This window comes from Crocuta crocuta, unplaced genomic scaffold, assembly GCF_008692635.1.
Source record: "Crocuta crocuta isolate KB4526 unplaced genomic scaffold, BGI_CrCroc_1.0 scaffold16, whole genome shotgun sequence".
Taxonomy (NCBI): domain Eukaryota; kingdom Metazoa; phylum Chordata; class Mammalia; order Carnivora; family Hyaenidae; genus Crocuta; species Crocuta crocuta.
Genome location: NW_027531893.1, coordinates 5,969,360 through 5,995,706, shown reverse-complemented (window position 1 = coordinate 5,995,706; position 26,347 = coordinate 5,969,360). Strand labels below are relative to the sequence as shown.

General features: G+C 43.7%; 1 protein-coding gene across 1 annotated transcript in view; it reads right to left on the bottom strand.

Moving 5' to 3' along the window:
- The window catches only part of RBFOX1 (RNA binding fox-1 homolog 1), a 1,463,629-nt gene that overhangs the window by 121,042 nt on the left and 1,316,240 nt on the right, over positions 1–26,347 (bottom strand). Inside the window, exon 8 of the mRNA XM_077773235.1 lies at positions 3,284–3,427. Within this exon, the coding sequence (XP_077629361.1) occupies positions 3,284–3,427 (144 nt within the window). The remainder of the gene's footprint in view (positions 1–3,283; positions 3,428–26,347) is intronic.

Sequence of the window (26,347 nt, the reverse complement as noted above, 5' to 3'; positions counted from 1 at the left end):
ATAATCAATTTGCTAGAAATCCACACGTTTCTTTCATGGGATCATCAACATTTCAAACATAAAGGAAGGGCACTCTCATGAATACTCCCTGACATAAGGACAGAGCTCAAGAATGAAGCAGCCTGGATCTGTTCTACCTGGGCCCCAACTGGTGTTTGGTCTCAACTGGCTCCACGGTGGCCATAGAGCTTCTTGACCAAAGAATGTTCTATCAAAGAGAGAAAGAGAGAGAGAGAGAAAGAGAGAAAGACAGAAAGAATGACAGAAGGGCAGAAAGACAGAAAGAAAGACAGACAGAAAGAAAGACAGACAGAAAGAAAGAAAAAGAAATGGAGGGAGAAAGGAAGAAAGGAGGAAAGAATGAATAAATGAATGAAAGAAGGAAGGAAGGAGAAAGGAAAGAAGGAGGAAGGAAATCAAGAAGGAAGAAAAGAAAAAAGAAAAGAAAGAAAATCTGAATAGTTAGAAGACTTAAATGCCAAACACTAGAACAAATTCATCCAAAGGAGGAAGAAATAAAGACTATCAAGTACTGAAGTACTTGGTGGATAAAAGGTAACCAGAATCACGACGAACAGGCCCTGAAGCCACAAATTAAAAACAAAATGTGAGGCTCCTGCAGCAACCATCAGGCCTGCAGAAGTTGAAAACCTCACGGCTGAATTATTAATGGTCACCAAAGTTGTTATGAACACGGCCAGGTTTTAGGCAGTTTGAGAAAGGTGCTTCCTTTTTTGTCTTGTTTTGGTTTTGGCTTCAAATCCTCATGGCTGCACTTAACAAAAGAGACAAAGGAGAAAAGCCCAAAAATCTTGGAGAGGATTTTCTGTGCAGTCACTCCCATTCTAGCCCCTGTCAAAGTGAAGGAACAAAGACAAAATAGAGCAATAAAAAGCGAAAAGAGATCCCACGTCCAGATGACTTGGAAAAGACTTGAGTGGAATCAAAATGTGATATCTTACAGTAACTACGACCTCAAAGAAGAAACCACACTTAATTCTCCCAAGTGGAATGTGGGGAGCCAATCAGAATGTATACAGAAGCCTTTCACTGTGATTCAAGCCACTAAGTGTGTCATATAACCAGAATGGGTTTGCTACCACCAATGTTTGGCTGAGGAAGAGCAGGTTTTAGCACTGAAGTTCCAGTTCTTTAGAACAGTGGTTGTAAACCAAGGAGGCCTCAGCATTATTACAAAGAATCCAGGAATCCGTATGTGCCCGGACATTTTTATAGCCGAAACTCCTAAAAAAAAAAAAAAAAAAGTCTTGCGTACTTTTCAAAGGAGCACAGATGCTGTCTGTGATGAGCAAAATTAATTTCAATATTACTGAAGGCATGCTGCATTTTCTTAATTGATACTAAGCATATCTATCATCTTGTCAAGTTGACGATGTCTTGTCAGTTGCTTAAAATGTTTGACTTTTATAAACACTGGCTCTGAAACCAGTAGATTGGGATCATAGTTTGACAACTGGTAGTGTGTTTGATGTTTGGCAAGACTTTGCTCTGCGCCACTTGCCCTGGCCCTGTGAGACCACAGAGGCTCAGAAACCCATGCAGGCAGGATGCTTTCTTTGGGAGTTCCAGCTGTGGATTTTTCCAGTACATCTCTGACTTGGCTGTGTAGTCCTCTGGTGATGTTCAAGATAACAGAAAAGACCAGGGAGAGAAGTGCACCCGCAGGGGTGGGCTGCAGTGAGTGACACTCTAAAAGAGCACCAGGATGGTCATTAAGAGGGCCAGATTCAAAGCCAACATCCCAGTGACACCTGACGAAGGAAGATGGACCACAGAGCAAGACTTTCTAACCTGATGTGGCGAAAGAATCTAATTCCTCTGGCTGCCATCATTCAAACCTAGTCTCACTGCTTTACACACACTTAACCTCCACTTTCACTTTGAATGCTCTGCACTTTTCAAAGTCATCTTTGACCTGAGAGTGCCCGAGGGTATCTCGACTCTGCAAGAGTTAGAGGGCTCAACTCAAGGTTATTACCAAACGAGGGAGATAAAAGTGCAGAAGCTGACCTTTTCCTCTGAAATGTCAGGATTCAAGTCTGGGTATCTGAATATTAGGACGCTTGCTCTGCCTTTGTGTCAGATGCGTACTTGATAAACATCATGCATGTTAAAGAAATAAAAGGCGCAAGCAAGCTAACCCCACTGTCGTGGAGTGATAAGTGGGAGTTCCCCTTTATATGGGGGTATGTGTGTGTAAGGTCCACTCTGCCTGGGGTTAGGCATTCAAGTTTGGCCTCTTTATTCCTCTGTAATATTTGCATCCCTCCACGAACTCGTAGAAGAAGAAACTCCAAGCAGTCAACCTTTCCTCTAAGTCAAATACTAAGGGTGTAGTTCTGTTCATGGAATCCACAGAAACTTCCTATCAATACTGGGATGGATGTCATGAACAGACAGGCTGAGTACATTTGCAAAAACAACAACAACAATAACAACAAACTAAGGTTATCTAAGTCCTGTCAAGAGTTTTATCCTTTGATGGAATTGAGCCCAAAGACATGGCTAACTCATTCCTTTTCAAGGTGGACACTGCAAGATTTCATCCAGAAAGAGGAGAGTCATGCTGTCCCCCGAGGAAGCAACCCTATCATTTATTTTCTCTAGGCTGGCGGTCGCTTCCACCCTGCTCTGCATTTCAATCACGATGCCTGGGCAAGGCTGTCATCTGTGGGGGTAACATCGCGGTAAGGACCTCAGTTCCCATCACTGACTCCAGGAGAATGTGTACGGAAGGTTGCAAGTCAGACTTAGATGTCTTTAGCTTTTTTTGTTTTGCTTTTTAATGAAGCTTTATGCAGAACTAATTATTCTCTAACGCTGCATCTGAAATCCAAATGCGCAGTGCCTGGGAAAGAGTGACGTATATGCAGGAATATGTCATGTTAACTTGGCAAGTACCAGAGAGAGAAGAACCAAAAAGACACAAGAGGTTTATGTCGGCTGTGATGCAGGGTCCTGGGCCACTTGATTCAGGATCATCAGTGGGCTTCTTTCAATGCTATTTTATCTAGAAGCTCATTTTCCATTTGACTTGCCCATTACTAATTAGAAGTAATTTGGCAAAGTGGGATCATGGTGAACATAGACAAAGAAGTTTATACTGAAATCATAAAGAGATTCTGGCCAAAACAGAACTACAGACTAGGATCTAAAAGGCCTCTCTCCCCACTACGCCCACATCTCACCCTCAGAACTTACATGAGGAAAGGGCTCTGGGGACCCCAGAGCAGACACTGCAGAGGAGAAACGCGCTACTTACGCCAAACATTTGTCGGAGGTCCGGGTCTCGGAACCGGAAGGGGATGTTGGAGACGTGCAGCCGTTTGGGCTGGGACTTGTTTTCTGAGTTTTCGGAAGGTTGTGTCTGGGGCTGGCCATCCGTTGGTGCTGCGTCATCTGTCTGCTAAAAGGACAAGAGTAAGAGGCTCTGAGTGGACCCGTGTGCTCTTTCCAAACTGCTTTTCCTTCCCCCAAATGCCAGAACAAAAGAACAGGGACAAGGAAAGAACTGCTGGATCGTTCGTTCATTTGTTCATTCGTTCATTCACTCACTCGACATTACTGAATATACCCTGAGAGCCTAATGTGGATCTGGGACTCAGTAGTAAGAAAAGCAGACAAAACTCAGTGCCCTAGTAGGGCGTGATTCTTACGGGGGAAGGAAAGGCAATGAGCTCATTAATAAAGACAGAGATGGTAGAAGGAGAGCCAGGGAGGAAAAACAAAGCAAGGGGGTGGGTGGTTGGTGTGGAGGTACTGGGGGAGTCTTAATAGGCAGAGAAAACCTCATCACTGAAGGTAGGAGAGGGTGTAGCCCTTGGTCAAAGGTGTCCAAAATCTTAAGATACTGCCTACCTAACTGCTGTGACTGTGAAGATAAAATATTAGCAAATGTGATGAAAGGCTGTTTGGTATTCTGCAGTCCAAGCAGCCATCTGACTGACTGAATTTATTTTTAAGGCTTTAACTTCTTGTTTCTTGATTGTGCAGGGCTATGCTGTCCATTACAGCTGACCCCGTGTGGCTAGTTACATTTGAATGAATTAAAATTCAATAAAATGTAAAATCCAGTTTTTCTTCACACTAGCCACCTGTCAAGTACTCAATAGCCACAGGGTCTAGTGGCTTCCATGGGACACAGTGCAGGCCTAGAGCATCTCCAGCATGGCAAGACATCCTAAGGATCATGTTGGTGTAGATAAGGTTACATGATTAGCATAACTCATTACTCTGCTTCCCGTTCTTGCCGAAATGAAAGTCTGGACAACATGCTATTACACTGGCACCTACATACAGGAAGAAACTAGGAGAAAAGTCACGGTAACATTTAGTATCATGATAGCCACAATGGGTATGGTACTCTTGGTTCTAGAGATGCTTCTAGAAACTTTCTCTGAAATTAGCATCTTTTGCCTCTGGGTGGCAGTTGATGCCATTCACATCAGTCAGTTGCTTCTCCAAAACCATGATGGAAAACCCATGTGGAGCCCATCAAAGTGATGAGCAAGGAACCAGCCTCACATACTTATAAACAGTTTAGAAGCATATAACTGAGACAAAAGAATCAATGCAAGCAGCCAGGTGTAAAATAATAAAGGCACAGAGAAGGAAACAATTTCACACAGTGAAATATATATATTATATTTATATTTATATACATGTTTTATATATAGATATAAATGTTTTTTATATGTCATATATATCAAAATAACACGGGCAAAATTAGTGACTGTATTGTCAATATGTATGCTTCCTGGCAGACTTCATTTCCATTCTCCTTCCTAATATATCCTGAACTGCATTTTGATGCTTTAAAAAAAAAACTTTGATTATATTTTTAGCAGGGGTAGTGGCAGAAGGGGAAGGAGAGAGAGTCTCAAGCAGGCTGCATGCCCAGAGTGGAGCCCAATTCAGGGCTCGATCCCATGACTGTGAGATCATGACCTATGTCGAAATCAAGAGTCAGACACTTAACCCACTGAGCCACCCAGGCGCCCCTTGAATTGCATTTTGAAGTCGAGACCTCCCAGTGTCTGGTAGGTTACTCTTCCCAGCTGGTTTGGTATCAAAGGCCCCATTGGATGACTTCTTCAACTTTCAAGTGCTGCCATGTCAACAGCAACAATGCACTTGGTTGTGCTGTTGGAGTGAATAGCAGGAAGACGGTGATAATTCTCTTACCTGGAAAATGAATAATAATAATAATAGCGCACATCTTGTAAAGCTCTGCAGAGACTGAATGCAATAACGTATGCCAGCTTGGCAGACTTCTTGGCATATGATGTATAGTCAGTAAATGGAAAGTAATGAATTTTTTAGAGTTATGCTGATTTTTTTTTAAATGTCAACACAAGGAGTGAAAAAGCCTCTCTAGGTAAAGGAAAGGTTCTCATTTTCTTGTTAAACACATTTTTCCTGAGCAACTACTATACACTGGATGTGTAAATCAGTCCTCCAAACACAGGGAGTTCTCAGTTCAGAGGAAGAGAAAGAGGGTAGAAAAAGACAGTTGCAAGGCTGGGGTCAGAGGAAATCACAGAGGGATGAGTAACCTTAAATCAGGGATATGCTGCATGTCTGGACATCCCGAGAGGCTTGCCAGTTCTGGAGGTTATGTTGTGAGCAGGAGATGTCTAACAGAAGAGATGAAGGGGGCTGATGCTGTACCCACAGAGGGCAAAGCACATGCAAAGACACAGAGGTGAAATAATGTTCTGGATTCAGGGAGGGGGGGTCCACGTGTGATGACTGGTGGGTGCAGGTGCATGTGAAGGATGGACAGAACTTGGGGGGGTACAAGAAGTGGTTTTACAAAAGGTCCTATGCATAGAGCAAGAATATATATTTCATGATAAAAACTGTGACGAGCCACTTATGATCATCACGGGGCAGGATGGGACCAGCACAGGAAGCCAGAGCTGAGCAATGGCTGACAAATGATACATGCAGGGTGAATGGCTGGCTGAGTCACTGACTGAACAGGTGAAGGGATTACAAGTGTATCAATAAGGTAATGAATGAAGGAGCTAACGGTCCACTTGGCACCTTCAAGTGATAGTTGAAAAGCAATATTGTAACAGCGAGGCTCAAAGAGAGCAGAAACTGTGTTTTCTCTGCTGGTAACTGGAGGTTTCGTTACACAACCAAGCCAGCAACATGTCCTTGAACCACATGGTTGGGGTCTTAGTACTCTGACCTAAGATGTTAAGTCAGCACATGCAGCTGCTGAGACCCTGAACTTGCAGGCCTAGTTCCTCCTTTCCTCTGGTAAGAAGTTGCAGTTCAAATGCAAATTAAAACAAATTCCTTCTCATCCCAAGAAAGAAACTTAGATTTGGATTTGTACAGAACCGGCTGGATGTTTCAGCTTAATAAACCTAATTAGGAATTACAGAGATTATGATTAAACATATTAAATGATTAATAGCATTATGCCGCTCATGTGAAAATTAAAATTAATCATCTTTAGTCAAACAGGACTTTGGAGAAATCTTTGCGTTGTTCCCTTTGATAAAAAACATACAACGCTCAATTAATCATTTTGTAGCGTGGGCATGTGTACGAATGCTCATAAATTGTTAGGTCGGGATACCTGTGTATTAAAGGTAATTTTTAAAGATAACATGTAAAATGGAAAACAACCAACAGTGTTCCAGACATCGTGAGTGAATGGAGAGGAGAGGGAAGAGGAGAACATCAGGATCCAGAGGCTGAGAAAGAAAAATGGATCTGTGAGCTCGAGCACACCTGTTTATGCACTGGGATGTAACTAACACAGTGGGGACCAAAGGAGACAGAGGCCACACAAAACAGCTACTCCGGAGCCTGGGGCACGGTGGCGGTAAGGCCTTCCAGAGTGAGCATGTCAGGATGAGGGCCTTCCTCTTCCTTTTTCCTGCGAACTTTCAGGGAAAGCTTATTCAGGACAAGCCTAAGTTTTAGGTTGCTGTAGTCTCCTAAGAAATTACCACAAACTTGGTAGCTGAAAGCAACAGTAATGTACAAATTCGCAGTTGTGGGGGCCAGACATCTACAGTGAAGGCGCTGTCAGGATCACACTCCAGAGGAGGCTTTGTGGGAGAGCCCATCTCCACCTCTTCCAGCTTCCGGTGGCCTCTTGGCTTAGAGTTGCCTTCCCCCAATCTCTGTCTCCATGTTTACGTGGCCTTCTTCCCTCTGTGTTTATGGGACTCACATCTCCGTCTGCCTTTTTCTTCTTTATAAGGACATTAGTCACTGGATTTAAAGCTCACCCTAGATCTTGGCTTGTGATCTTTAACTTAATTACACCTGCAAGAACCCTTTGTCCAAATAAGGTCACATTCATGGGTATACAAAGGTCAGGACACGGACATATTTTTTCAAGGCCACATGCAACCCACTATGAACCCTTATAAACAAGAAAACAACCTGGAAGTGCATGTAGAACGGGTAGCTGTAATCAAGAAGTCGATTCATTTTCTAACACTTTAGGTGGCATGAGGCTCTCCAAAGGGTGGCCTCACACCAGGTCTAGAAGAAGAGAGAATGTCTCTGCCTGAGCTGTCCCAGGCTCTCATCTGTCACACTGGGAACTTTAATCACTTCCCTAAACAGAGGAGACTGAAGTCTTCTCTTTGCCAGCCCGGGCTCTCCAGCTGCTGTTCTGCACCTACCCCTGGATGTAGTGAAACCGTTCAGCTGGGCTGAGATGCACTCCACCAGCCCCCTGAGAGGCATCTGATACTCTGAAAACAAGGAAAGGTTTGCTGGTTCCCTGAGCCTACCACCGTACCTCACACAGATGGCTAATGTGGTCACAGCATCCCTGAGAAGGTCGGTGAAGCTTATGGCGAATACCCAGAGTGAAACGTCTAAGGACAAAAATAAAATACTGTGGAAATTCTAACAAGATTGCCCAGGGAGCTGCACGTTTGGATTGTGTATTCCCAAAAGTCAGGGGCTCCCTGCTAGGTAGCTACATCACCCCAGGCTGGTGCCTGGCAAGGCTTCCTTGGAACTAATTGCTTGAAGAAGAACTCTTGATTTATCCCTGTCTGATTTTTTTTAAGTATCATTTTGGCTCTAAAGTGGGACACAGCTGAACTGGAAAGATACCTCATAACCATGTTTGGGAGATCAGAAGATAGAACATAAAGACCAAGCAAATTACTGCTGATCTGCTCATTCAGAGATGAGAGGAAATTGAGAAATCATAGGATGTTAGTGGTGGAAGTAGAATGGCCAGGGGACTTTCCCTCTCTGAACCCTCCGGTCCAGACTCTCATCCGGGGCTGTGAGGTTCATTATGCTCTGGCCCTGACACCCTTGCTTTTTGAGGCTCCCCCAGTCCTCACTCACTGGCTACCTTGTACCTCCTTCCACATACTCAGCAAACTCCCTCCTCAGGCTTCACGCCTGCTATTCCCTTCCCTGGAGAATTCTCTCCCCAGATGCCTGTGTGGCTGGCTTCTCCCCTCTTGCCCATCATCTGTCTGCCCAGACATCACCCATCAGAGAAATCTTCACCTGCCCTGTTATCTAAAACATGAGCATCTCCTGTCTCCTTGTCCACTCATTTTATCATAGTATGTATCACTTCCTGCTTTTATATTATATGCTTCTGTTAGTTTCTACTGTGCCTGTCTTCTCCCCACCAGAATGCAAAGTCCATGAGAACACAGACTGGGGAGTTTCTACTCACTGTTCTGCCCCTACCCCCTAGAGCAGTTTCTCCACCCAGAAAGGATGATGTGGGGGCTGCTTAATTCTTTGACGTGGGGCTGTCCTGTGCACCATAAGATGTTGGCTCAGCAGCATCCCTGGCCTCCATCCTCTAGATGACAGTGGGACAGCCGAAACTATCTTTTGGGGCTCAGGTGTTTCCTGTGGGGGGGCAGAACCGTACCAACTGAAACCGCTGATCTGGGCCCCATGGTAAGTTCTCAGCAAGTGCCTGTGGCACCAATGAACAGGTCCGGCTTTGCTATCAGTGAGCTGAACAAATGCTAACAAATGTCCCTCACTCTTAGTTGCATATGCATGGAATCACAAATGTACAACCATCCTGGACCCTTCAGAGTGGGATAATGTAATCCAAGTCTTGGAACAGTTAAGTCCCATGAATAAAGAGGGAATACATATTGTTACTATTATGAACAGTGTTAAGAATCATCAGGTTTTGTTCTCTTCTTGGGCACGTGGATACCATCAACCTTGAGATTCAGCAGCCCCGTGACGCAGGCGAGGCTGCAGGACCTCACACGAATGGAAAGTCCATTCACCCTACGAGGTGGGTTTCCATGCAGAGGCTCCCAAATATGCTCATTAAGACGGCAAAGCCAGCCTCTACTCTGGCCCAGTTAGAGGGCCCTATTAGGAGGCAAGACGTGTGCTGCAGAATTTTTCCTAATAAACAAACTCCCCAGATATTGGCACAGGTTATAAATGTTAAGAAAACACCACCAGCACTTTAATCTCCTGAAGATCACTTAGTGCTTCCGCGAAGACCTTAATAAAGAACCGTGGGGCTCCCTCTGCTATAATCGTTCCTAATTCAATGAATAGCTCTGAGCAACCCAAGGCTAATCCTGGTGAAATTGGATTTTGATATCGACCAATCCGGGGATGACTGTTGGAGAGAATCCGCATGTCTTGTATGTGCCTTTCAGGGTCTGGCCCCGCCCCACTGTCTCCTCTCTGAGCCCATGAGGCCCTGCTGAGCTCACCTGCCTGCCATCTCCCAGGGATGACCAGGTATCTGGTGGGAACCTGGGCAGAGGATATTTGTAGCTGGGCATCCCTGAGGTAAACTCCAGTTCTGTCACATACTAGCCCAGCTTCTTAAACCCTTCTAAGCCTGTCTCCTCAGATAAAGTAAGGATAAAAGATTCCATCACCGGGCTGTCTGTGGTCTCAAGTTGCTGGAGGCAACACAGGTGACCATCACAAGGACTGATGAGTAAGATGGGGTGAGGCTGTCAGCAGAAATCAGAATTCAGAGAGAAATCAGAGATCTGGAAGCACAGTGCTGAGTGCCTGTAGTAGGGAGTCAATCCTGAGAAATAAAACAAGAACTGTACCAAATTATATTTTGCCACCCCAAAATATGTCTCTTTGGCATAAGGGTTATTTCGGGATGATTATTTTTGAGAAACAGCAGACACAGGAGAAACTGAGAAAAGAGTAGAAGTTACCCTTTTGTAAGAGACATTTACATTTACAAGGAAACTCTCCATTTAGAGGGGTGTCTTCTTCTCAGTAGGTACCAGGAAGAGAAAGTAACTAAATCCCTAGAAATTCTCTTTAAAGGAGAAGGCAAGGACCTAAATCTGCCTAACAACCTCACCCTTATTTACTGTACTTTTCCTGATAACTTCCCCTTTCTGGCTCCCCAGGCCCCTCAACATCTTATGTCTTTAGCTGGAGATGATGTTTAAGCTGGTGGCGTGGGCCATACCAGGGAGTTACTCAGTTTTCCTGGATAGGTTCCTGTCTACGGGAGGTATAAATGTTATTAAATTCCTATTTCTTTGTCTCTTTTATCACGGAGGGCAGGTTTCAGCCAAAAACCTAGAAGAATACAAGAAAAATTATTTTCCTCCCCTGCATGCAAATTAAAAACACGTGTACTCGTCACACAGCACTAGATACAGTTCAAGGGTGGTGATCACACACTGTAGAGCAGCCCATTCAATAAAATAAAATACGAGTCACATACAAAATCTTAAAGTTTCTAGAAGCTACAGGTCTAAAAAGTTAAAAGAAATCTAGAAGCCCCATGTCTAAAAAGTAAAAAGAAATATGTAGAATTAACTTTAAGGATGTATTTATTTTAATCCAATTTACCAAAACTATTATTTCAGTGCAAAATTAACGTAAATGATATTTTACTTTCTTTTTTTTTCTACGTCTTTGAGATATTCTGTGTAAGTTGTACTTATAGCTCATCATCTTAATACGGACACTGTATTTTCGTTAGAAATACCTGATCTATATTTAGACTTTGAAAAACTGACAGGTGAATAGCCAAGATTTTCAAAACACACCTAAAAGGCTTTTAATAATGGAATCAAGTGTCAGTGTCTAAATTTTAATTAAAGTTGAATCTAATTAAAAATTCAGTTCCTCAGTCACACCAGCCATGGGCTCAACAGATACCTGTAGCTGGCAGAATAATGCTCCCTTCGGAATGTTAATATCTTAATCCCTGAATTGGGAGTTCAAAGACTCCCTGAAGGGAACACAGATACCCACGGATCCCTGCATAAGGACCACTGCTGTGCGAGGGCATTCCCCTCTACCCCATCCTGAGTTGAGACATTTGATGCTGAATACTACCATTGCCTGGTTGCTTATGAGCCTAGTGTGGAATCGGCTAATGGGTCTGGAAGAGGGTATTGAATATAAAACTGTGCTGAGGTCCCACTATGACCCTGGATTCTTGGTGGGCGCTTTTCATACCTTATCCCACTGATCACCATTAACAGTTTGAAAACCTGAAGCTCAGAGAGGTTAAATCACCTGTCCAAAGTCATGTAGCTAGAAGACGGCAGAGCCAGGACGGAACCTAAGATACCTAACTCATTTGCCAGACTCCGTATTCCAGCCCTCAATGGCCTCTCAAGGCCAAGGTGAAGGTGCTCTAGAAAGTCTAAAAATGGCCCGGCCCTAAAGGGTGACTGCCAAGCACTTGCATAGAGGAGTGAAGATTCACTGGAGGTCTACCTGCCTGAGCTCTCCACCTGTGCTGGAGCCAGAGTGATGAGCTCTGTGAACAGGGCCCCATCTCAAACAGCCAGCCCAAATCAAACCAAACCAGAATGCTTCCTCTGAGCTCTAAGAGTCCTGTGCTCCTCTCAGTTGAGCCCTTACTAAACCAAAAATGTTTTAATATCAGATTACTTACCTCTCTGTGCTACTAGAACATGAACATCCCAATGACAAACACTATACTGAATCATTTTTGAAGCCCTTTGCTGTGCCACATGATGTACACTCAGCAAATATTTATTTCATTCTAGGACACCTCTTTGGGTCCAGCTTTTTTCTCCATGAACATCTCAATTCTTCCATGAGGGTGTCGAAACCTAACGCCCAAGAAAGGATGCTTATGAGCATGGTGTTCTTCCAGTACAGCCTAGTGAATATTCAGCTTCTCCCCTATCTGTAAGCTTCCTCCCCTCCATGCCCAAAGTGCTTTATAGTGATAAATAAAAAGTGTCCTTTTGAATAGCCAGCTGCTGCTTCCTCCTCCACCAATCAAGTTATTTCTCAGAGAGAAAAGCTTGTGAGTGTCTTCAAGGCATTATTTGATTAAGTTGACAATATTATGTGAGCGATGGTTGAGTACCCACTGCGATGTACTTTGGACCAAATTGATTTGTGTAACGAACACTTGCTCTGTCTCTTCTTGCAGCCTGAATAGTGGTCTTGATTTAGCCAGTAATGCTGGGCGCCAAGTGAATTTACAGGGTCCACAGTCCCTCTCTCTCAATCTGGAGAGAATAGCAAGAGCCAGGCTGGAGTGGCATAATTCAATACATTGTACTATAAGCTCAGAAAATAATATCACAGAGCTCTGCAATATACCTATTTGATTTGATTTGTAAACCTGATAAAAAAGCAATCGAGAAAAGTTCAGGGGGAAAATATATATGTTCTAAGCAAAAAATGTAACAATATTGAATGTGTACAAAGAACCAAAGTCCTGGATGGGGAGGGGGTGAAAATCATGCATACTAAATCAACTTCATACCCTGCGTTAGACAATATTCCACATTCTCCATTTAAAACGAAGCAAGATTGTGCAAAGTTATTTTCCATTAAAAATAATAATAATGGTAAGCCCAGGGAATGTGAATTAAAACCCACGTATCAGGTTTTCTCACAATCCTACTTCAAAACGGGGCTCGTGCAGATTCACTCAGCTTCCTGCTTTTTCATTTTAGCTCTGTAGGCAAACAAATAAGTTAATCACACAGCTTTGGATGTAGTTAATGCCTCCTTCCTAGCTTGGTGGGGTGGATTCCACAGCCAGGTGACACAGATTTAAGAAACTCATCACATTTCCCTCAACGCAAATAAATTCAATGCTTTGCTGGAATGATGAAATTCTTCAGAGAGCAGAAGCACTGCAAGACACAGAAGGGCTGACTCAAATTCCCTTGCTCCTTTTTTTTTTTTTTTTTTACCCTTTGAAAGCATAGGATGAGCATACAAGGGGCTAAGTGTTTAATACATCAGTAAAGGTGATGGGCTGCAGAGGTATCTGTATGAGTACACTAGAGCTGCAGTAACAAAATGCCATGGACCTGGTGGCTTCAACCACAGACATTTACTTCTCCAGGCTCTGGAGCTTGGAAGTCCAAGATCAAGGTGTCAGCATACTTGGCTCCTGGTGAGGTCTCTTTTCCTGGCTTGTAATCTCCCTGTGACCACTCCTGGTGGAGGGAGAATGCGCTCTCTCTCTTCTTCCTTTAAGGACACTGATTCCCACAGGGGGACCCTACCCTCATGACAGGAAAGGGGACATAATTCGGTCTACAGCAGCATCATTAAAGCAGAGCCTGCAAATACCTGGGAATATGACGTGTTTTGTCCTGGGGAGAGAAAGGAGTTTCACTGGGCTTGAAACCAGCTGTTTTATCATCTAATCATTCAAAATATATTTATTGAGCACCTACTATCCATCCATCCATCAATCCATCCATCCATCCATCCATCCATCCATCCATCCATCCCTCGGGATATAGCAGGTGGGGTTGGGAGCTGGTGTCTACTTCTCAGAGGACAGGAGTTGTAAGACTCTAGAAAGAGCTCTTTCCTTCTCTATGTTCAAAGTTTCAGTTTTTAGTTCTAGAAACAAGAAATTGAAAATAATTACCACTACTAATAACAAAAGCAATAAGCATTTGTAGACTCTGGTACAAGCTATGGGTTTGAATTCCAGCTCTACCACTTCCTAGCTGTGTGACTTTGAACAAATTACTTAATCTCTCTGGACCTTATTTCCTGCATCTAGAAAACAGAAATATTTTTTTAAAATGTTTTTTAAATTTATTTCTAGGAGAGAGAGAGAGAGACAGCGTGAGCAGGGGAGGGTCAGAGAGAGAGGGAGTCACAGACTCTGAAACAGGCTCCAGGCTCTGAGCTGGCTGTCAGCACAGAGCCCGACGTGGGGCTCGAACCCATGAACCGCGAGATCATGACCCAAGCGAAAGTCGGACGCTTAACTGACTAAGCCACCTAGGGGCCCCTAGAAAACAAATATTATTAGCATTGCCCCAGGCGAGTCAATATATGTGAGTGTTCTTCCTGGCCCATAAGTATTATGATGATTAACATCTAGAACAGTGCTTGACACCTGATGACCATTTAATAAACACTAGTCAAATGATTAGCACTCTGTTAAGCTCTTTGCATACATTATATTTCATTGCATCACCTGATGACTCAGAGAAGAAGATTCTATCATTTGTCCCCATTTTATGATAAAGGAACTGCTGTTTAGAGGAGCTGAGAGCTTCTTCAGGATGCTCAGCCAGTACATGGCGGACAGTGTGGGAGAATGGTTGAGAGCCCAGACACCACAATTTCCTGAATCAAATCCCTTAATGACATCTACAGAAGATGCAACAGTTTTCTGGCCATGTGGTTATTAACAACTCAGACCAGGGGTGCCTGGGAAGCCCAGTCAGTTAAGCATCTGACTTTTGATTTCAGCTAAGGTCGTGATCTCATGGTTCTTAAGACTGAGCTCCGCATTGGGCTCTGTGCTGACAGTGTGGAGTCTGCTTGGGACTCTCTCTCTCTCTCTCTCTCTCTCTCTCTGCCCCTCCCCTGCTCATGCTTTCTCCCTCTCGCTCTCAAAATAAATGAATAAACTTAAGAAAGAATACCTCAGGCCAATCCATTTGAAAGCTTCCAAAGTCAATATGGTTCAAATACTCTTCCTATTACTACAGACCCATGTCCTCATAGACCTGTGTCATGATGGACCTGTCTCAGGCAGGGGACACTTCCTGCTTCTCTGCCCCTACTATCCAGCACTTTGCTGCCTCTGGGATCCTCTTCCTCCTTCTCCTCTCAGGTCTTGGTCTTTTGGAGTTGGGGGCTGGGGGAAGAGACTGAAGAGGCAGAGGGGCATCCAATGAAAGAAGATGCTTCTTGGTGCTCAGAAGTAAGTGCCTCTCTCTGTTCTCTCTCTCTCTCTCTCTCTCTCACTCTCGCTCTCTTTCATTCTGCTCATGTGCCACTGGTGGTTTCTGTGGGAGTGGGGGAGCCTGAGGTGTCCGTATGCTTGGGTTGCTTGGGGGCGGTGAACTGCCAATCCTTTGTCCTCTACTGCTGCTGAAGGTACTATAACTTCAAGGTCAGCATGCGACGCTGCCCACTCTCCTTTTAGATAGGGATCCCTCCTTCAGCATTGGTTTCCTGAGCATCCTAAAAACTCCTTCCCTGTCTTCTGAACTTCAGGTTCTTCCAAGAGCCAGGGCAGATGGCAGGTGTCTTACCACATTCTCCATGACAGTTCTTTCCCATCCTGCTGTTTGGGACTATGCCAGTGAGCCTCCACGCTGTTAAATCCCCAGATAAGAAGCAGGCACAAGTCTCTATGTTAATAACATCCCTGCACCCAACTACTTTAAGGAACATGTCAAGTTCTCCCAAGAACTCTGCACTGCTTCTTCTGCAAAGCCTTCTGCTTTGATGGCATCACTAAGATGAGCCTTCCATTTCTCCAGCTCAGCGAGCATCCACCTGATGGAGCCGGTGACCTCCCCTTCTTGCTGGCAGCCCACTCTCCCTCTCCAGGAGTGATTCTCTTGAAGCTTTATCCTCACCCCACCTCAGCCTCCTGGTTTTCTTAAACCCATCCCACTCAGAAATCAAGGCCAATTTAAATATCGATTTAAAAAGGAAAAATGTTGATATTTTTTATTGAATCCTCAAATCCACACAGCTCAAAGATTTTTCTCCCTAACGTATTATGCAAGATTTAATTTAACCAAATGGCAAATCTATACACTATGCAAATTTTCCAGGCCTAAGAAAATTGCTGAACGGTTGCAGAAACTCGGTGACGAATTTAAGATGGAACTGATCTCAGCTAAAATCCCAGGATTTTCCTTACTAATTACTTCTTTTTTCGTATAAATGCTTTGAACAAAGAGACAAGCACTGTGAGGGGTTTGCTCTGGGAGTCCTGGGGTTTTCCCAGTATACCCAGAGACATGTGTAGATATCATTCTTTGGAATATTGATATGTCTATTCTCCTATATTAGACAAAGAATCCTGTCACATAAAGTACACAGTTTCTGCAAACTGACACGATTCAGATTACTTCGGAGTTCCAGATCCTCTTCATCAGTGGGCTAATTTCTCCTGCACTGGTGGGTGAGGAGGAGTGTAAATATATGCTAAGAGATGGAGATACTAAGAAATATACTCTTGAAAATAGAAATGACTTCATCTTAGCTCCAGTTTGCTCTTTACCTAGACAGCAATTTTTTCCTTAAAAATGCCATATGGAAAATAGTTTGACTTTGTGGGCCATGCTGTCTCTGTTGCATGTGAAAAGAGCCACAGGTGGTATCTAAGCAAATGAGCATGTTATGTTCCAATAAAACTTTATAATGGAAAAAAAGGGCAGTGGGCCATAGTTTGGCATGATGGTTCTTATAGAAACCAGTACTCTGATCTACACTGTTCTATGTGGCTGTCATTTGAAGAGCTCCTGCCTGTATAAAGAGCATGTGTTAGATGTGAGGCGTACAAGGCAAAGAAGACGTACCCAGAGCTCATGGGATCTCCTGGTACGTCAGGGGACAAAAACAAGGAATGATACAATCACAACACAATGGGTGAGCTCTCTGACTAAAGGACCTTCAGATATATAATTCAACAAGAGGGGAATATGGAAAACCTCTTGGACAGTCTTATTCATCTTAGCAATTACATACTAGTGGGGCTCACAGATCTAAACGTCCAACTCTTAAAATGAAGAGAGAAACGACTAACCAGTCCTGGGCTCTTTCTCATCTATCATGTCATGTCATTCAAGGCTTTAAGAAGGAGAGGCAAGACTTGAAGTGTTTAGATACGATGGTAGCCAGGATGTTGGGTGCCCATTTCTTCATGTGTGCGAGAGGAATGGCAATTCAGCTCCCTCTCAGGTCCCAGAGAAACAGAGGGGATTCTGCCCCAGAAACTGCTTTGGCCATTTCAAAGTGCTATGTATCTGTAGTCCGTAATTTCCATTGTTCCTGGTTATGCTACTTAAAAAGCAAGATTTGCTCACAAGACAGGTGGCAATATGATGTCTGATGACATCACTCTGGCACCAGAAAGACTCTTAGTGGGGGCCATGCACCTGAGCAGAGTCGGATTCAAGGTCAACTCCTGCCAATTTCTCACTATGTCATATTTCTTGGAGGAGATTTACTGCACCCAAATAAGCAAAGGCACTAATTTAGGCAGCCTTGCAGGTACCTGTTGGGTCTAAAAAGCCAAGACTATGAGATTCAGGAGGGTGGGCTGAGTGAGGGGCCTACCTTTGTAGGGATTCCTGGTCACTTTAGCAAGATACAGCCTTTGTGGTCTGAAAGGTAAACAGGCTTGCCTACAGGTGAGATGTATACTACCTCAGTCTATCTCCAGATACACCCTTCAGGTCACCTTTAAGTCACCTGGGAAAGCTTGCTGCAAATGATTTCTGGTGGCCACTCCCAAAGTAACTATTCTTTTTTTTTTTTTAATTTTTTTTTTAACGTTTTATTTATTCCCAGGAGAGAGAGAGAGAGAGACAGCATGAGCAGGGGAGGGTCAGAGAGAGAGGGAGTCACAGACTGAAACAGGCTCCAGGCTCTGAGCTGGCTGTCAGCACAGAGCCCGACGCGGGGCTCGAACCCACGAACCGCGAGATCATGACCTAAGCGAAAGTCGGACGCTTAACCGACTAAGCCACCCAGGCGCCCCCAAAGTAAGTATTCTTAACTGTAGACCCAAGATGAATTATTTTAATAACCCGCACGGGTGACTCTGATGTACTCTAGCATCTTCATGGCCACTCTTTCATTCCCTGGGTAAGCAACAGTGTGAGTTTCTGTGTCTGGAATGAGGTTGACCTTGGACATGTTTCTCCACCCCTTTACACCTTACCTCCCCTGGCTTTAAAATGGGGAGTTGTGAATTCATTCACTCAAAGACTACAGACTGACTACCTTCAACGTGACTGGAAAAGAATCAAAGAAGGAGGGAGGATTAAAACCCTAAAGCATGTAAAGTGCTTACCAGTGGCTTAAGGCATTCTGTGAGCACTCAGTAAACATTAGTCATGGAAATTCTTAACTTCCCTCCATGTCCACCTTCCAAAGGCAGAGTCATTGTTTAGAGGACAAATCGCAAACCTTGGGTTGGGTCTCTCTTGTGAATCAGGGTTTGTACGCAGCACCACCTGGAGTGCTCTTGATTTGGGGGGCATGCCTTTCTCCTTGATTAAAACTTCTGTCTAGAAAAGAGTCTTTTCTGTTTTTAAGGTGGATGGGCTGGGGATGCAGTGGAGGCAGGTGATGTTTCAAATGAGTTTCTCTTCTAAAAGTCGAGCAAGACTTCCTTATGGGACCTCAGATGTGCTGAGCTTTTTCTAGGAGGTTATATATATGGAGAGAGAGAGATGTATAATGTATACATCATAATACAATCACAAAGTTGAATTCCAAGTAAGGAAGATGGAACATTCTGATGGGGAGGCTCACTGCTGACTGATTATTTGATGCTTTCGATCTTTTATATTGAATTTGAGATTACAAGCCTCCTTTTCCATTCAGCCCTGCCCTGCAGCTTTTCCTGACATTTTGTTATCTTTGCATAAGCCTTTCAGGACGGGCCTCTGAACCGTCCTCCTGTGCTGGCTGCCAGGGAAACAGGATTACTGCCTTATTCTTCAACATGGAGCAAACACACTTCATTGAAGGTAAAATAAAATAAAACTTTGGAAAATTTTTATTCAATTTTTAGAGAAACCTTTTAAGATGAGTAACAGCGGAGTTCATTTAGCGTAGCTGCCCATGAGCACTTGCCTGGAATATGAATCCCATCTACATTTTTTAGATGCTTATCATATTATATGTTACTTTCATATACTTACTTCAAATGTGCTCTAAAAAAAGGCTGAAGGCGCTGGCTCAGTAATTTCAGTGTGCACCCGGATCACCTGGGGAGCTCTTTACAAATGCAGATTCTAGGGGCACCCAGGTGGCTCAGTCAGTTACAAGTCCGACTTCATTTCAGGTCATGCTCTCATGGTTTGTGGGTTCAAGCCCTGAGTTGGGCTCTGTGCTGACAGCTCGGAGCCTGGAGCCTGCTTCAGATTCTGTGTCTCCCTCTCTCTCTGCCCCTTCCCTGCTTGTTCTCTGTCTCTGTCTCTCAGAAATAAATAAATGTTAAAGAAAATTAAAAAGAAAGAAGAAATGCAGATTCCAGGGTTCCAGCCTTTTCAGTGCCTATTTTATCAGCCTGGGGTGGAGCCAGGGAGGTGCCTGGGTTGTTGACTTTTCAGGGATTTTGTGAGCCTATTGTTAAATATGACCTTTAATAAAAATTAAATAACATAATCCCACAATTAAATAAAATATATAAAAAGGTAATACATATTCAAAACTCACTTCTTCCTTATTCTTTTACTACATCTTACTATTATCTATATGCTCTTGAGGTTTTCCTGGCTTTTGTACCTTAAGGCAGAGATACCGTACAACAGCTCCTGTATGTCTTTAGTCAACTCTGCGTTCGGTGGCGAGGCACTGGTAGCTTGAGCAGGACGAGGATGGGAGTATTTACACCATGGAAATCGGCAAATGCCTCACCTCAGGCTCCNAGACTATTTTAATAAAAGTAGTGTCTGGGCCACAGTTTAAGAAAATGCTGATAAAGCTTAGAAAAGCCAGTCCCCAAAAGAGATGTTGTGTTCTGGTCATTTTGCCACTGGCTCTAAAACTCTTCTTGGCAGGAATGTAGGGCCAAGTGTGGACAAAGGGCTAGATGGCAAACTCAAGGATATCTGGGTTCCAGGTCTGGCCTCAGGACTTCTGTGTGACAGTGGAAAAATCAGTTACTCTCCCTGAAACATCAGTTCCCTCATCTGTAAGATGGGTTTTCAATACTCGCTTCACAGGTTCATGGCAAATAAGAGTGAAGGATGATATCATTAGAATGTAGCCTTGAGCCTGACTCCTACTTATTGTTTAGTAACTAGTAGGTGTTTCATGATGACCATGGTGATGATGATGATGGTGGTGGTGGTGGTGGTGATGAAGTTAAGGTGTTGTCAACAGAGGCATTTGGGAGAAATCTCTTGAAATCACGGAATTATTAGATGGATATTAAGTTACCTCACTAATCTGAAGCTAAGAAGGTTCTAGGAGGAAAAAACCAAACAAACCTTGATATTTCAACTTCTTCATTTAAACAACTATGTGCAAACAATAATAGGAAACGCAGATACAGAAAATATACTGATAGTACCGACTGGTTCCCATTGATTCTATCACTTATCCTCATGACATTTCTATGACGTTGGTGCTGCAAATATGCCCATTTTACAGATGAGGAAAATAAAGTTCAAAAGGAGGTCCATACAGCTAGTAAATACGAGAACAGGTCCCAGAACTAATGTCTAGAGCTTGTAAGCCACTGTCCTTCCCTTCTTAGAAATGAAGTTTTTTTTATCCACAAGAGATTGCTGGAATTCAAAGCAAAAACAGGCGCAGGAAGGAGAAATTGAAGGTCAAAGTTCCATATTAGATTACTTATGAAAAGCTCACAATATTCTAGAGCTATCTGTGACCTTTGAGGGAAATAATATGTTCCATATATTTATCCTGGGTGATATTATACCTGAGAAAGAAGGCTGAATTATACGAACCACTGACTCCATGAGTTAGGCTATTTCTGATCTTCAAGTACCACAGTTTTAATGAAAGGAGGGAACCTATACAGTTTGACAGACAGGATAGAGTCAGAGAAAAAGGACCACAAGCACCATCGAGAGACAGGTTTGAATCCAGTTCTGAGATCTGGATGAAGAGCGATGTGATCCTGGGCAGAACCTGAGCTTCATAAACGGCAGCAATAATACTTAAATTGTAGGATGTCATGAAAATTCTACCAAAGTACATATTTAAGTGCTTAGCACAGTAATCAAAGCAATAAACAGGTGTTATTTTTTTTCTTTTAGATTATAATTTCATAGTAAGGTTCAACAAATATTCATTAAGTGTATGGGCTAGGTACAATTCTAGATGCTAGAAACGACATTGGAGAAAGCAGATAAAAATTCCTCCTCAAGGAGCTTATCTTCTAGTGGGGAGAAGGTGATAAGCAATAATATGGTAAACGGAACACTGCAGAGTATGTTGAGGTGTACGCACCATGAGACAAAACACTGAATATGAGGACTGCAGTGCTAGGGAAAGTTTGACATTTTTAGTGAACGGTTTTGGAGAAGGTGACATTTGAGTCAAAATTTGACCAAGAGTGTTGAGCCATGGGGATAGGTGAGGCAAGAATGGTCCAGACACAGGGACACCCTGTGCAAAGGTCCTGAGGCAGGAACATGACGAAGAGTGAGTCTGGTGCATAGTGACCACAGAGAAGAGAATAGGAAATGATCTCAGAGGTAGAGTGAAGTGTCATGTACTAAGGCCTTCTAGGCCACTGCAGTAACTTTGGCTTTAAAAAAACAGCTTTATAACTTTTGAAATATATTTAGATTTACAGAGGTCTTGCAAAGATAGCAATCCAGCTCATCCAGCTTTCTCTAAAGGTAACGTCTTACCTAACCATGTGTATTCATCCAAACTAAGGCGTTAACATTCACATATTACTAACTACAGAGCTGATTCAAATTTTCCCAGGTTTTCCCACTAATGTCCTTTTTCTGTTGCAGGATCCAATCTTGTGTATCAAGTTGCATTTAGAGGATTTTGGCTTTTACTCTGAGAGAAATGGGTGAGCCACTAGAGGGCTTTTAACAAAGGACGGAGATAAAATGACTTACATTTTAGCAGGATTTCTGGGTGTTTTCTTTCTCTACTTAAATCTGAGTTGAGAACAATAGGATGGGAAGATTACTTGAATTCTAATTTAATGGGCTCTCACTTAAACCCTCCTTACACTACCCCCGAGAATAGCAAATGTCCTTTATCAGAGTTTTACCAAAAGAAATGGCCAAAAACAATTATCAGGCATTTTATAAACACAAAATCCGACGTTACTGCTAAATAATAAGTATAATATTCATTTCCTTAGTGTTCCACTTGAGTTTTATTACGGCAAATGCTAATTGTCCCAACATCTTGGATTTATGTTACTCCTTTCTCTCTAATAGCCAAGTATTTTCCACTTGTATTTTGTTAATTGTCTGAACTAATAAGCTTGCCTGGTTAGAACACGGTGATAATGTGGCCAAAATTACAGGTTTGATGTCAGGCCTCTGGCTTTGCATAAGAAAATGAAACAAAATATGAGCCCTCCACAACTATAAAAATTGTCCCAAATCGGGGCTCGTTAGGGTATATGTTGGGTGCTTGGGTTGAAAAAGGGTTGGGGCTAAAGGTGCCTGAATCTCGTCTGAATTCACTGACATTCAAAATCAGCTGCATACCTTCAGCGCTGGTGTGCTGTGAGCACACTCCTATTTCTGATGAGACACAGATAGGCTAAGTCTGTTACTCAGGCTCCATGTTCCAATAGCTCATAATTCAGAGGCTGAGCTCAAGAACCTGAATTTCTTAGTTCAGATTTTTTCTCTATCCCCACTGTGCAACCCTGAGTGTGTCAGCTAACCTCTCTGTGCTCAGGCTGCTAATCGGTGCAACTGACTTTTACAGAAGAGTGCATAAAACACAGGCTTGCTGTGAGAATAAAATCATGCACAGAAAGCATTTAGGATATGCCTGGAAGATAACCATTGATGATGAGATGTTCTTGGAACGATGAGGATGCTGTCTGGTCATTTTGCTGGTGGCTCTGCTTCTGTAGCCTCATCCTACAAAATACTATGTTGAATTGAAGCTATCTGTCAATTTGCCCCTCACTCAACCGTGAGCTCTGAAAGAAGAGGGTCTGGGTCTTCTCTTCGTTATCCCCAGTGCCTGGTGCAGAGCCTGGCATATACACTGATGACTTCGGAGCAGGAGCAGAGGAGAAGTCTTCCGGAAGAGCTCTCAGGTGGACAGTCTGGACTGCCGCTGGGGATGGAGGTCACCATCTACGAGAAACCTTGTCTCTTGCTGTCCTCTAGAACCGGCCTCCTTACCCCTGAGTTCATCAAGGCTGGGTGGTGGTGGTCCACACGTGTGGACCGAGGCAGCTCAGTCCATCCTGCGGTGAGAATGTCCTTACAGCTGGGGCTTAGCACACAGCTGCATCCAGGCAGACACCCAACAGCACCTTCCGGGATGAGCTGTACATCCTAACCCTAAGGTCCTGGCCACCTGGAGGTCTTTGCTGAGTTAGTGATTCCTGACACCCATTTCTTCCTTCCCTATTGGGTGTACAACAGGGTTTGGCATTGCCTGGGGAGCCTGTACATCTAACCTTCACATTTAGTGGTTATTCAAAAGCTTTAAAAAACTGTCGACATTGAAAAATTCAAAAGCGAAGGAAGGACGGAAGGAAGGGAGGGAGGGAGGGAGGGAGGCTCTTGCTCATACTGGAATATCTCATTTGCTTAGTGAGAGGACAGAGGGCATATGTCAGAGGAGATTTGAGAGTGGTGAACAGGCCACGTGAAAACCAAAGGAAACAAAGAGACGGGGCCTTGGAAATGCTCAAGACATAACTCTTATGGGGTCAGGAACTATGGATTTCTCTCCTCTGCTTCTGCAGTGCATAATAAGAATCGAGCTGAAGTTTAGTTCAGATTTTGCCTTAAAAAGCATCGTAAGAATTAGCACTGACCTGCTGGGCACTCAGGCCATTGGTCTGCCAAGGCCATGCCCCAAAGCCCAGCCCTGCACCTTTTCTGAAGACACCCTGGTGCTGGAGAAGATGCTTCTGGAAAATGTCTTCTCAAGTCCTCTACCTTTCAATGCTTAAATCCTACACCTGTAGACGTTAATGAAATATTCCTGTCTTGGTTTTTGTTTTTAAATCTCCTCTAACTGCAAAAGAATATCACGTTCTCACAGACAAGGGACTAAAGAAGCATTCTTGGGAATAAGTAGTAAAATTCCTCTATAGAAAAAAGAGGTACAGACTCAGAGTGGGGGAGATGATCTGAAAACAAAGCATAAGGATCAAGCTATAATAATGCTGTAAAGATATTCTCTACTGCGCTGACATGGGAGTGAAATGGGGAGGGAGGATTATATGGTGAATATACAGAAGTGGATGAAGTCTCATTAAGGGATTGTAGGGAAGGGAGGCAATTCTGCCCTGAACATCAGAAAGGATGGAGAAGTGGAAGATGGAGACACAGGGCCTTTGCACATGCTATTTCCTTCAAGGGTTTGCCCACGAATGACCAGCTCTTCATCTTTATGTCTCGACAGAAATGGCACTCACTTGCAAAGCCTTCCCTGACCACACTGTCTAGAATATGTTGGTAAGGAAACTCTCTACAGTGACAACAGTAAGCAAGCCCTGCCAACCTCTGTGGTGTCTTCTCATCTTGGCTGATTTCAAGCTACAAGCATGATGTCACTGAAGACAGTTATGGGAAAACAATGCTCACAACTGGCTCTTGCCAGTGTCTTGACACACCTCACTGACCTCGCTGAAATGACCCCACATATGTAGTTACTTATCGATTATCTCTCCCCCAAAGTATGTAAGCTCAGCAGGTTGGAGATCTTTCCGGTGTCAGTTGCCACTGTGTCCCCAGAATCCAGTAGCTGGTACCCAGCAAATATACCCTAAATATTCCTTATCTGGGTTCCCCCTACTTGCCTTGTGGCTTGGGAACCCTCTGCATGCAGTGGTCTGGGGTCACTACTGAGCTCATCTCACTTACATCTCTTCTCTTGGTGCTCCTTGTGATCCAAAGTCTACAATCACTGCTCCTTATCCATGGAGCACTTTTTTCAGTTGGTTAAGGTGGGAATGCAAATCCAGCCCCTGGTACCCCCCCATATTAAGGGAGCAGAAGCCCTGGAAGTATTTCTTGCATGGATGAATGAGGATGTCTGCGTCTGGGTGAAGGGGGCAGTCACTGTGGTTACGGGGAATGCTCAAATGCAGAACGACATCTGAAAACGCACCATCTGTGCCCTCCAGTGAGTCCAGGGGCATTGTACATGTCCTAGAAATTTCTAGTGCTTCCTATTTCTGTTAGGTTGGGATTAAAAATTGGAATCCTTTTTTGGGCACTGTTTGTTAATATGAAAAGCATCATTTAATTAGGACTAATATAAGATGCCCTGTAGAGTGATAATTTAATAATTTGGCCGTTTTATTTATACAGTGCCTCCAGGCTCCTCATTAAAAATGAAAGAGACATTCGATGGGACGACGTGGCTTTGCCACAGCAAACATTCCAAGTGCTCTCAGATCATAAAGCCTACCCTCTGGGCATCGTGAGAGCCATCTCCCTAGCCTGGGAGGAGATATTTGTGTTGCCAAATTAACCTTCATGGACGGGGGTCCCAGAAACCAGTTGTTTACCCTGGCACTTAATGACAGTCTCTAGTCCAACCAAAAAGGAAGGAAGGAAGGAAGGAAGGAAGGAAGGAAGGNGGGGGTCCCAGAAACCAGTTGTTTACCCTGGCACTTAATGACAGTCTCTAGTCCAACCAAAAAGGAAGGAAGGAAGGAAGGAAGGAAGGAAGGAAGGAAGGAAGGAAGGAAGGGGAGGGGAGGGGAGGAAGGGAGGGAAGAAGGAAAGAAGGAGGAAGGAAAGAAAAAGAAAGAAAGAAAGAACAAAAGAGAGAGAGAAAGAGAAAGAGAAAGAAAGAGTCCACCCAAGAAAGCAGTACCCTGACTGCTTCAAAACTGTCAGGGAGCTTCCTCTTGCTCTTAGAATTAAATCTGAACTCCTGGCTTGGCTTGCAAGGCCCTGCCTTTACAATTTCACTTTTTTTTTTTTTAATATTTTTTATTTATTTCTGAGAGAGAGAGAGAGAGAAACAGCATGAACAGGGGAGGGTCAGAGAGAGAGGGAGACACAGAATCCGAAGCAGGTTCCAGGCTCTGGGCTGTCAGCACAGAGCCCAACGTGGGGCTCGAACCCACAGACTGTGAGATCATGACCTGAGCCAAAGTCAGATGCTTAACCGACTGAGCCATCCAGGCGCCCCTACAATTTCACTTCTAAAACCTCTTCAGCCCCACCTGTCTGCT